This window comes from Periplaneta americana, chromosome 8 (genome assembly GCF_040183065.1).
Source record: "Periplaneta americana isolate PAMFEO1 chromosome 8, P.americana_PAMFEO1_priV1, whole genome shotgun sequence".
NCBI classification, from domain to species: domain Eukaryota; kingdom Metazoa; phylum Arthropoda; class Insecta; order Blattodea; family Blattidae; genus Periplaneta; species Periplaneta americana.
The window spans coordinates 24,343,294-24,356,683 of NC_091124.1; the positions used below are offsets into that span (position 1 = coordinate 24,343,294).

General features: G+C 31.4%; 1 protein-coding gene across 1 annotated transcript in view; it reads right to left on the reverse strand.

Moving 5' to 3' along the window:
- LOC138704388 (transmembrane protease serine 9-like) overlaps positions 1-12,856 on the reverse strand; it is a 42,119-nt gene extending 29,263 nt beyond the window's left edge. The window contains exons 1-6 of the mRNA XM_069832216.1: positions 12,708-12,856; positions 9,303-9,348; positions 9,016-9,178; positions 6,335-6,498; positions 3,216-3,314; positions 1,868-2,004 (exon numbers count right to left, since the gene is read on the reverse strand). Of these exons, the coding sequence (XP_069688317.1) occupies positions 1,868-2,004; positions 3,216-3,314; positions 6,335-6,498; positions 9,016-9,178; positions 9,303-9,348; positions 12,708-12,755 (657 nt within the window). The 5' untranslated portion in view covers positions 12,756-12,856. The remainder of the gene's footprint in view (positions 1-1,867; positions 2,005-3,215; positions 3,315-6,334; positions 6,499-9,015; positions 9,179-9,302; positions 9,349-12,707) is intronic.
- Positions 12,857-13,390: the final 534 nt, after the last annotated feature.

Genomic DNA, 13,390 nt, shown 5'->3' on the forward strand with positions numbered 1-13,390 from the left:
ATAAACATTAATAGTTATCTATTTCTACATCTGTATGCAGACGAAAACTTCTAATTCAGAGAAGTACAGGGTCATTACAAAAAATACTCTTTATTTCAATTGTAGATATCTTTCTATTCATTCCATATATACAAATAATTTTGGTATCATGCAACGTTATAGAATTGGGAGTTTAAATCACAGTATTTTCAATATGTGATAGTTTTGAATCCAACACTCTTTACAAACGTTTGCCGAAGATTTTACTACTGGAGCTAATGTTTGTTTAGAGATACTCTCCATAAAATTACAAACAGTATTTTAGGTCTTCAATGGGATGTGGATTATTTCTGTAGGTGTTTCCTTCGGGAAACCTTAGAGGCAATAAAGGAAATTATTTAATTCCAGAAAGTATGGTGACCAAAATTGTGCCACGTTCATCAAATCGTTAAGGTTAACTATTGGAGAGTACTCTCTCATGGAAATGTTCATTCAGGTAATCAAGGACGACGTAGAACTCAGTTTTATATAAAATAATCAATGGCAGTTCAAAAAACACGTTTAACTGTATTTCTATCTAATAGCTGCTCATGTAATATTCCTATTCAAATACTGGCTGCTGATGTAAAATTTCTATCCAAATGCTACATGATAATGTTATATTCCTATCCAATTACTAGCTGCTAATCTATAGCTCCTAATATAATATTTCTAACTAAGCTTAAATGCTATCTGATAATGTAATATTTCTATCCAAATACTAGCCGCTAATGTATAACTCCTAATATAATATTTCTAACTAAATGCCAGATGATAATATGATATTTCTATCGAAATACTAGCTGCTAATATATAGCTCCTAATATAATATTTATAGCTAAATATTACCTGATAATGTAATCTTTCTATGCAAATACTAGCTACTAATGCATAGTTCCTAATATAATGTTTCTAACTAAATGTTACCTGATAATGTAATCTTTCTATGCAAACACTAGCTGCTAATGTATAGTTCCTAATATAATGTTTCTAACTGAATGTTACCTGATAATATAGTCTTTCTATGCAAATACAGCTGTTAATGTATAGTTCCTAATATAATGTTTCTAACTAAATATTACCTGATAATGTAATCTTTCTATGCAAATACTAGCTGTTAATGTATAGTTCCTAATACAATGTTTCTAACTAAATGTTACCTGATAATGTAATCTTTCTATGCAAATACTAGCTGCTAATGTATAGTTCCTAATATAATGTTTGTAACTAAATGTTACCTGATAATGTAGTCTTTCTATGCAAATACTAGCTGTTAATGTATAGTTCCTAATACAATGTTTCTAACTAAATGTTACCTGTTAATGTAGTTTTTCTATGCAAATACTAGCTGCTAATGTATAATTCCTAATATAATGTTGCTAACTAAATGTTACCTGATAATGTAGTCTTTCTATGCAAATACTAGCTGCTAATGTATACCTCCTAATATATTTCTAACTAAATGTTATCTGATAATGTAATCTTTCTATCCAAATACTAGCTGCTAATGTATATCTCCTAATATATTTCTAACTAAATGTTACCTGATAATGTAATCTTTCTATCCAAATACTAGCTGCTAATGTATACTCCTAATATATTTCTAACTAAATGTTACCTGATAATATAATCTTTCTATCCAAATACTAGCTGCTAATGTATACCTCCTAATATAATATTTCTATCTAAATGTTACCTGATAATGTAGTCTTTCTATCCTAATACTAGCTGCTAATGTAATATTTCTATGCAAATACTAGATGCTAATGTATAGCTTCTAATATGATATTTCTAACTAAATGCTAGCTGCTAATGCAACTCTGAACTAAAGCTTGAATAATTTACTTACACTGCAAGTACTCCTACCACCAGGAGTGGAGACACAGAGCATGCCAGAAGTGATGATGCCATAGACTGAATTGCATTCTTGGTTTGTGATCACTGTGAGATCCACATACTGAAGCTGTGCAGTGATACCTGAAGCGCCTGAAATATGCAACAAATTATATCACCATCAGTGCATTTTTAAATAGAAAATAACTGTGTGCAATAAAATTGTTGTTCATGAAATATTATGCAATTACAGAATTATCCCTATTTTATATTAGAGAAAATGCAGTATGGACCCAAATAACTTGGCTGTTAATATTAATGCAAAGACTCGAGCTTTTCTTCTATCTTATGCAGAGAATTAGCTTATAATACTAGAGATTAAGCTTGTATTAAGCTGTAGTGGTGTTAGCTAATATTTGGAATATTTATAAGTACGTATTTCATATGTTAGATGATACTTAAAATATGTACCATGTTACGAAATTTTATTCGTAAATGAACATTCTCTTTTTGGGTAGGCTATTACTACGATTGAACATAATATGTTGTTGATTTTCTATATAAGTTTGCGAAATACAGGTTTGCTATAGTCAACTGATGCTCCCCAATGATGTACCAGTAATATTTCACAGATCAGTGCAATTACTCATCGTAATTTTGGGAATTTATAAGAGCTATAAATTGATTATGTTGCTATTGCAACCAATGCTATTTATGGACACTGTCTCTTATTTTTAATGCTGATATTTATCTACAATCTACAATAACATGCTGTATCTTGAATCTGTGAATTATTGTAATCTATGAATAAGGAAAACAGGTTAAAAATGGAAAGTACAGTTTTAGATATTAAAGATTTACCTACGTTTACGTATTATGGATTGATTTCGAAAGCAGGTATAATAAATAGCAGATGAATGTTGAGTGATAGAAGCATAATGCTATTATTCCTGTCAAACCTCAACTCTCGTTGGAATCACAATAGAATATATGGTATGGTGAGCATTAATTCAAGATTTGGCAACCCAAATGTAAAATTAGGATTGTAGTTGGATGTAATACCTTCGGACTATTATATAAGTAGTTGAAACCTATTGGAAAGTGCTGTAGAATTCGTCTTAAGAACAGAATTAGTACTTTTTTTTTCAAAATGGTTTGTGCTTAAGTTTCGTAAACATATCATTAATGTTTTAAGGGGAAAGGTAAATGTCATTTTTATTGGTGCAACATTCCGTTGTTCGGCTATATATATATATATATATATATATATATATATATATATATATATATATATATATATATATATATCAGAATGATGTAGTATTTTAAATTAAAATAGTAGCGCCATAAAGTATCATACTCACTGTCAGAATTCTTTCCCCATCCACTGACCCGAACACTTTCACCAGCAAAAGAATTGCCTTGATCGGAGCGTGGGACCAGACTAATAGGGCTGATGTAATCTGGAAAGATTATAAAGATATTATTTAGGACATTATTTACTGAGTGTAATTAGTTACCACTGCCACCGGGTATATACCCATTGCAGTGTGAATAAATACATACATACATAATATACACATTATATTACATTTCAGGAAAGAGGAAAAGTGACTTCGTGATCAAAAAACTGTTAATTCCACTTTTCCCCTTTGTATAATAACAAGAATACCGAAATCTGGAATATCTGGAATTCCAATTAACAATACACTCTTCGCTGTTTTAACAAAGTTGGTACTGGTTTTAATTCTTATATAAATTTTATTTGTTTCCATTAATTAAAATTATGGTCCTTCCAAATATATTTATTCTTTTAGACTCTCCAGTTAAAGTACTTTCGTCCTCAAATATATTTCTTCTAATAAATGTATGCGTTTACAGTCTTCAGATAAATTACTTTCGTCCTGAAATGTATTTCTTCTAATATAATTAAGCTTTTAGACTTTCCAGTTAAACTACTTTCGTCCTGAAATGTATTTCTTCTAATATACCTATGCTTTTACACTCTTCAGATAAATTACTTTCTTCCTGAAATGTATTTCTTATAATATATCTATGCTTTTACACTCTTCAGATAAATTACTTTCTTCCTGAAATTTATTTTTTCTAATATATCTATGCTTTTACACTCTTCAGATAAATTACTTTCTTCCTGAAATGTATTTCTTCTAATATAATTAAGCTTTCAGACTTTCCAGTTAAACTACTTTCGTCCTGATATGTATTTCTTCTAATATATCTATGTTTTTACACTCTTCAGATAAATTACTTTCGTCCTGAAATGTATTTCTTCTAATATATCTATGCTTTTACACACTTCGGATAAATTAATTTCTTCCTGAAATGTATTTCTTATATTATGTCTATGCTTTTATACTCTTCAGATAAATTACTTTCGTCCTGAAATGTATTTCTTCTAATATATCTATGCTTTTACACTCTTTAGATAAATTACTTTCTTCCTGAAATGTATTTCTTCTAATATATCTATGCTTTTACACTCTTCAGATAAATTACTTTCTTCCTGAAATTTATTTTTTCTAATATATCTATGCTTTTACACTCTTCAGATAAATTACTTTCTTCCTGAAATGTATTTCTTCTAATATAATTAAGCTTTCAGACTTTCCAGTTAAACTACTTTCGTCCTGATATGTATTTCTTCTAATATATCTATGTTTTTACACTCTTCAGATAAATTACTTTCGTCCTGAAATGTATTTCTTCTAATATATCTATGCTTTTACACACTTCGGATAAATTACTTTCTTCCTGAAATTTATTTTTTCTAATATATCTATGCTTTTACACTCTTCAGATAAATTACTTTCTTCCTGAAATGTATTTCTTCTAATATAATTAAGCTTTCAGACTTTCCAGTTAAACTACTTTCGTCCTGATATGTATTTCTTCTAATATATCTATGTTTTTACACTCTTCAGATAAATTACTTTCGTCCTGAAATGTATTTCTTCTAATATATCTATGCTTTTACACACTTCGGATAAATTAATTTCTTCCTGAAATGTATTTCTTATAATATGTCTATGCTTTTATACTCTTCAGATAAATTACTTTCGTCCTGAAATGTATTTCTTCTAATATATCTATGCTTTTACACTCTTTAGATAAATTACTTTCTTCCTGAAATGTATTTCTTCTAATATATCTATGCTTTTACAGTCTTCAGATAAATTACTTTCGTCCTGAAATGTATTTCTTCTAATATATATATGCTTTTACAATCTTCAGATAAATTACTTTCTTCCTGTAATGTATTTCTTCTAATATGTCTATGCTTTTACACTCTTCAGATAAATTACTTTCTTCCTGAAATATATTTCTTCTAATATGTCTATGCTTTTATACTCTTCAGATAAATTACTTTCGTCTGAAATGTAATTCTTCTAATATATCTATGCTTTTATACTCTTTAGACAAATTACTTTTTTCCTGAAATGTATTTATTCTAATATATCTAAGCTTTTACACTCTTCAGGTAAATTACTTTCGTCCTGAAATGTATGTCTTCTAATATATCTATGCTTTTACACCCTTCAGATAAATTACTTTCTTCCTGAAATGTTTTTCTTCTAATATATCTATGCTTTTACACTCTTCAGATAAATTACTTTCTTCCTGAAATGTATTTCTTCTAATATATCTATGCTTTTATACTCTTCAGATAAATTACTTTCTTCCTGAAATGTATTTCTTCTAATATATCTATGCTTTTACACTCTTCAGATAAATTACTTTCTTCCTGAAATGTATTTCTTCTAATATATCTGCTTTTACACTCTTCAGATAAATTACTTTCTTCCTGAAATGTATTTCTTCTAATATATCTAAGCTTTTATACTCTTCAGATAAATTACTTTCTTCCTGAAATGTATTTCTTCTAATATATCTAAGCTTTTATACTCTTCAGATAAATTACTTTCTTCCTGAAATGTATTTCTTCTAATATATCTAAGCTTTTATACTCTTGAGATAAATTACTTTCTTCCTGAAATGTATTTCTTCTAATATATCTATGCTTTTACACTCTTCAGATAAATTACTTTCTTCCTGAAATGTATTTCTTCTAATATATCTATGCTTTTACACTCTTCAGATAAATTACTTTCTTCCTGAAATGTATTTCTTCTAATATATCTATGCTTTTACACTCTTCAGATAAATTACTTTCTTCCTGAAATGTATTTCTTAATATATTTATGTTTTTAGATTCTCCACTTACAATAAATTACTTTCGTCCTGAAATGTGTTTCTTCTGCTATATTTATTCTTTTACACTCTCCTGTTTAATTACTTTCGTCCCTGAAATGTATTTCTTTTAATATATTTATGCTTTTAAACCCTGCAGTTAAATTATTGTCGTACCTGAAATCATTTTAACCATGATCTTCATTTCAGAACTTATTTATTTAAATTTGTTTGCGTTCTGTGTGTGTTATAGGGTAAGAATTAAAATACTTACTGCTGTAGCTCACAGAAGGAATTTTCACTAGACCGATGTCATTAGCAAGAGTGTCGCTGTTGTAACCCGAATGTCTGATACTGCTTGATGAACTGACACTTACGGAACCAGACTCAGGGCTATTGACATTATTAGCTCCCAGAGTGATTCGATATGTAGAACCACTGAAACAATAGGAATAATGGTGTTTGGTTTCTTTGTTACAATAAATTTATTAGAGAAGATAATGATACCCGTGTACTGAATATTTTTAAGCAGGAAAAACATGGTAGTTTAGTTTCATGGCTTAATTTGTTCAAGAAAATTATATTTCATAAGGAATAAATATGTATTGTTAATATCAATTCTAGCTATATTATAAACTAGCCGTACCCGTGCGCTCCGCTGTACCCGTTAGAAATAAATATAAAGTAATTACATAATTAAAATAGGACGTTTGATCTAGGGAACATTCGTGTTTGATAGAAGGATAAATCGTTTAATATGTTACTTAATTTAAATTGCATCCAAATAATTAAAATGCGATCATTTTGGTCCAGAGACACTCATTTGGTGCAATGACAATTCCATTAACATGTTTCTTAATTTTTATTACATGCAACCATAGTTTAATGAAGATTGACATCATTTAGATTTAATGTGTATATTTTATTTTACTTGTTATAGGTTTCCATTGAATTATGGTAATAACTTAATTTTAACCCTTGTTTTCTACGTATTCAGTAAATGGCGCTTGGCCTACTATGGTTGTGAACCCTTCAAATAACTTAAATTATATTATATTATATTATATTATATTATATTATATTATATTATATTATATTATATTATATTATATTATATTATATTATATTATATTATATTATATTATATTATATTATATTATATTATATATATTATATTATGTCCATCTAGAGAAACTACACTTTCCAATGGTGAAATAATAATTAATTATACAAATCGGTTAATTTAGCTTCCGATATTACTTCATTCTCTGTAGGCTATCTTTCATAGCTTTCGATTGTTGCTGTTCAAGGCCCCTTATAGAAGAAGTCATTTGTTTTTTAGTTCATTACACGCCCTTAGATGGCAGTTATTTTAATTTTAAAACTCATTTATCTCATTAAATATCAGTCCTATCAAAATTTTTCAGGGAATAAAACTTATCGCAAATTATTTTTAAAGAAACGTTTGTTATGTAACATTTTTCTCAAAAATCAATAATAAGAGAGATATTTCGATTTATTTAATTCAGGCCCCCTTATAACCCCCCCCCTTTTAAATAATGTATTTTGAATGCCATAGAGCCTAAAATCTAAGTTACAACGAACTTAATTTATATCCCAATTTTCATCGAAATCCGTTCAGCCATTATCGCGTGAAAAGGTAACAAACATGCAGGCAGACAGACAGACAGACAGACAAACAAAAATTTCGCAAAAGCGATTTTCGGTTTCAGGGTGGTTAATTATATATGTTAGGACCAATCAGTTTTGGAAAATCGAAAATTACCAGAAAAATTTCGGCTACAGATTTATTATTAGTATAGATTAAGGAGAGAATATACTGCCTAGGTGTTAAAGATGACTCGGAGATAATACTTTTTAATCTTCTCGTTACGATTTTATTTAGAACAAAAGAACTTACACAATATTATAGCTCCACACAGGGCCGTCCTAAGGGAGGGATGAAAACCAATCGAATGGGGTAGGGGATTAGGCTAATTTTGAGTTATTTCTTATGCAGAGGAGGACACGAAATATTCACAAAATTATTCTTTCGTGTATGAAAAGTTATGTTAAGTGACACATTCTTTCCGGCACCGGGACTCAATCCTGCATCGGAACTCGAATCCGGTGTGGCTTAGTGGATAAAGCGTCAACACGTAGAGCTGAAAACCCGGTTTCGAACCCGAATTTTTCTCCGTTCTACCCATTCTTCACCAATAGATTTCAATTAGTATTGAAGAGACATCCTCCAGACATTTATTCTGCTGCTAGAATTACAGGAAGAACAGGGTGATTCGGAAGTCGTGATATATGAATTCGGATTGGTATGAAGAATCAAAGCAACGCCGCGAAAGAAGTAACTAAAAATTCAGAAAAGGATAAAAAATATATAGTTTTTGCATATCCAGCTTATAAGGAAGAAGGGCGTCGATTACAGTACCCTCTCCAGTTAGGACACAATTTTACGCTGTAATGATTTTATCAGTTACTACTGTTGAAATGTAATTCAGCTTTTGCAGATATGTAGAAACTCTTATAAAATATATCAGTGAATACAATGCAGTTCTAATAAATTCGGATTTATTGCCTTTCGAAAATCTTCCTTCGTAAAATTTGTATTCGGTAAACAGGAAGTAGGAGAAAATTACTTTCGGAAAAAAGACCAGCAGGTTCTTATTATGTTCATTAGCGCACGCATACATTTGGTTTCACGAGCTAAAGAATGCCCTTATAAATATTCCCACCCCTTGTTTCTGCCTTACTTTGCCTGTAAGAATGAGAACTGTTCTCCTTTATTTCAGAAACAAACGTATATATTATTTTAAAAACGTCATTGAATATGTAAAAACTTTGTTTATGTGATAAGTGATCATTTCATGTTTTAATATGCAATTACAAGACAAATGAATAATCAAAACAATACTTTAAAAATTGATGGCTGTCTGTACTAACATGCAATGCGCTGCAGTAAGGACCCATTCGTTTGAGATGAGAGATCCTCCGCAGAACCAGGAGTTGTCAACATGGAGAGCGGCCTGCCAGGGGAACTGGCCACGGCTTGCTGTCTGACCATTAGTGATTCTAGAACTTGCGTCGCGCACGTGCACTTTACCAACTGAATTTGAAACAAAGAGGAAGAAATAAAAATTAATTAATGGAAAGCTCAACTTTATAGTCCTCATAATATTCTTACAATTAAGTTAGCAATACTGAAAACTGAAGCCACGATATCAACTTACCTGGTTTGATTCCCTTCAGTAATCCTGGGTAGAGTCGGGCTTCGGCCTGTTGAAACATCAGATCAGATTCAAGTTATCGGCATATGAAATCTTAAAAATAACAATTTTATGGAGTTTATCTTGGAATAGGCATAAGCAAATTTATCAACAAGTCTGTGATATTTACATTCGCATAAAGTACGGTATTATACTTTAATAGAGGTGGTCCGAAGCAAAGTGGTTTAAGTGGTCTTAAATTATTTTTTTTAGAAAATGTGGTTGAAAATACTTAAGCTTTCGTAATTTCCATTAAATTCTTTATTTAAAATTTAGTGTGTGATGTGGTTAAAAAGACATCTCATTGCCACTAAAATTTTAGATGTTTCAACTTGCCCTGGATGCACTTAATTCATCTTCTTAGAAGTATCACTTGTATCTCTTTGTTTCTGACCACCTCAATTGAATATGATGACTCCTCTGTTCTTAGTCCTCCGATCCCAGCTTTGTAAAATGTAAGATGATGTAAGCTACATCGTCTCATTAATAATAAACTTCCACAAGATTGCAGCATCATCGATGTTGTATAACTTATAGCTTGAAGTCGAAATTGGGCAACTTAATCATTCCCCGCATTGGAGCAGTTTCTACCATGATTGAACTAGTGAAAGCTTTAATTTAGAAGAGTAATGATGATTTAATATATGTAATGGTTTTAAATACGGTTCCCAAAAGACATTAAAGGGTGGTATACAAAGATGGACATGTAAGAGAAAATTTTGTAACATTAATTCATAAAGAAGATAAAATTGCGAATACTAAAGGAGGCAGTAGAGCAAGTGGACAGCTTCAAATACTTGGGGTTTACTATAAGCAATAACATGAGCTGCTGCCAGAAAGTCAAAAGGAGTATAACAATGGCAAAGGAATCTTTTAATAGAGAAAGGAGCATCTTCTGCGGACCTTGGACAAAAAACTGAAGAGGAGACTAGTGAAGTTTCTTTGTGTGGCATGTGGCATCGTATGGGAAAGAGACATGGACATTACGACGAAGTGAAGAAGCGACTAGAAGCATTTGAAATGTAGATATGGAGAAGGATTGATAGACAGAATGAAAAATGAAGCTGTGTTGGAAAGAGAATGATGCTGAAACTGATCAGGAAGAGAAAGAGGCATTGGTTGGGTCACTGGCTGAGAAGAAACTGCCTATTGAAGGATGCACTGGAAGGAATGGTGAACGTGAGAAGAGTTCGTGGCGGAAGAAGATATCAGATGATAGACGACATTAAGATATGTGGATCATACACGAAGACTAAGTGGAAGGCATTGGAGAAAACTGGGTTTGCAGTGAAAACTTGCCCTTGGGCAGAACACTGTATATGTGTGTGTGTGTGTATGTGTGTGTGTGTGTGTAATTTGAATTTAAGTCAGTCCGCAGTCTGTAAGTGAGACAAGGAGTTGTACTTCCATTGCACGAAAGGAACAGAGCTACCAAACACCAGTGTTTACAATTAAATCCTGAGGGAATTGGTGCATGACATCCATGAATTGTATTTTAGATGAGACAGAATGGGGCTACATTTAGGAGAGAATCGGGCAACTCCGAAAAGTCTCTGGCGTGGAGGGATTTAGACCGGGTGATCGAGGTGGCCACACATTCCTGCAGATAATTCTGTCCTCGTACTCTGTATAAACTCTGTCCATAGAATAATCGTCTATGCTGCTGCGATATTGTTGAAAACCGTTAAAGTACAATCCCTTGCCTTTAACTCACAAAAAGGGAGACGCAAAATCATTTCCAAATACTCAGAATGTTAAAGAGTTTAAGAAATGGGCTGTATTATCCTCTCATAACGTAACATACCATTTTCTCATCACGGAGGGTTGAGTTTTCGGAGCTCCAGTACCGGTAAATGTTGTTTTAGTCTTTCCATACTCATGGAGATAAAACCAAGCCTCTTTCGATAACAGAACTAGATTAAGGTCAATAAGCCTACACCGTCATTAATGTTTTCATTGTATTTAATTTATTGATCTACTTCAGCTTTGAAGTTTTAAGATGTGAAACAAGTCAAGATTTGAAGTTTTTTTGGGTGCGGGAGATGAGGTGAAGCATAAAATTCGCAATGGATTATCTGACATTTGTGTTATGGTTGGGAGGAACCTCAGGAAAAAACCCAAACAGGTAATCAGCCTAAGCGGGAATCGAACCCATGCCCGAGCGCAGCTCCGGATCAATAGGCAAGTGAGTCTGCCGACTGAGCTATGTTAGTGGCTATACAAAAATATACTGTACATAGCAAGTAGAGTAATTGAATTTACAAGCATCAACAATTTATTCATCAGTTGATTAGAAGGTATGAATATTCAGAAATGTGATTAATTCTGTTCTGAGCATTTTCAGAGTTTTAAGATTATTAGGCAGTGCATTGAAGACCGTAATACATGAACAGGAAACACTATTTTTATAATAGCTAAGACTGACAGAAGGTAGATCGAGATGTGATTTATGTCATGTATTAAAATTATGAATGTTTTATTAGTATTAAATATCATCACAAACTAAGGTTAATATTTCTAAAATTTGTAAAATCGTTTTACATGAAGTCCTTTATGCATACTTGTCATTATTCTTAGGGCTTTCTTTTGTAATTAAAAACATGTTTGACTTCAGATGAACTGTCCCAGAATATTATTTCACATTTATTATACAGGTCACCCATAGGAATTGTGCCATCCCCTCCCCACGAACATTTGTCAGGGACCTCCCCCTTGCCAATATTTTAATGAAAGTTTAAATTCTATCATTCAAATACACTATTAGGACAACAAGCTAAGAAAATGTTATTAACCTCCTTCTTAAAGCTTGTTCAAACATAATTACTATTTCAGAAATATACGATTTAGCAGAATTCTTCTTTTATGTAAAAAAATTTTGTGAATATTTTGCGTCTTCTTTCCCTAAAAAAAAAAATGGGCCCGGATCTCTCGCTCCCGGTCTTCCCAATTCGAGTGGTTTCCGTCCTCCTTTATGGACGGCCCTGCATTATAGAATGAAAGTATGAAAAGTATCATATGTTTATACCTGTTCTTTTGAAATCTAACCATAAAATTTTATGCCTGATTACAGAATGACCGGGCAAAATTTCAGAATAATCTTTCTGAATTTTGGTACGTAAATGACGTTTTAAAATTTTATATTTAATAATATTTATTTTCACATATATTGTTCGAATAAACAATACTGAGCTCTTGCTTAAGGTTTATAGCCTATTCCTTTTTATTGCTTTACGGCCTGGACACAAAATTTGAAGGTGCGGTACTTATTTAATTCACAAATTTAATAAGTGTAATTGTTACAAGTTGAAATGTGAAATACTGTTTACTAAATATTTTTTTACGAAATCAAAATGACTTAGTATTGCTTACCATAAGGCCGAAGGTTACCAGAAGAGCCAAAGCCACAAATGTCTTCATGTTGCTGACAGACGACAGAATGTCTTAGAAAATTGAATCAGGTCAATTTATAGCTTGTAGTAATTCATTCACGATATAGCACTAAAAAACCCACTTTATCAGAGCACTTCAGCTACTTTTACTAAGTCATCTTGATAAAATATACCGTTAATCTGAAAATCACTGTACCAATATCATGATATTCTGTCGCTTTCTCAGATAATGCTTAATCTATAATTATATGTGACAAATATGTTTTGTTAATTTTAAATTTTAAGATAACAATTAGAACCACTTACGTCAACAAACAATATCGACCAAGGAATTCTATCTTGTTATACATGTGATTTATCTTTCAACGACAAAGTTGTCCTTGCAGATAACAAAATTCAAGATGTACTTGGGAAATTTATAATTTTATTATCGGGAAGTACGTTTCTCAGCGTATTTCAGTGCTATTTGTACTAATGTCCAGTTGCAGTTCAGACGAAAAATAATTTAGACTACATTATACTTAAGCCTAATATAATATTCATTGTAAATGTACGCTGTTGTCAGTTTCTTTTACATACAGTCAACTCTGGATATAGTGAACTCGGTTATAGTGAACATTCGGCTATAGTGAAACTAAATTGTTGATACCGACCCACATACGT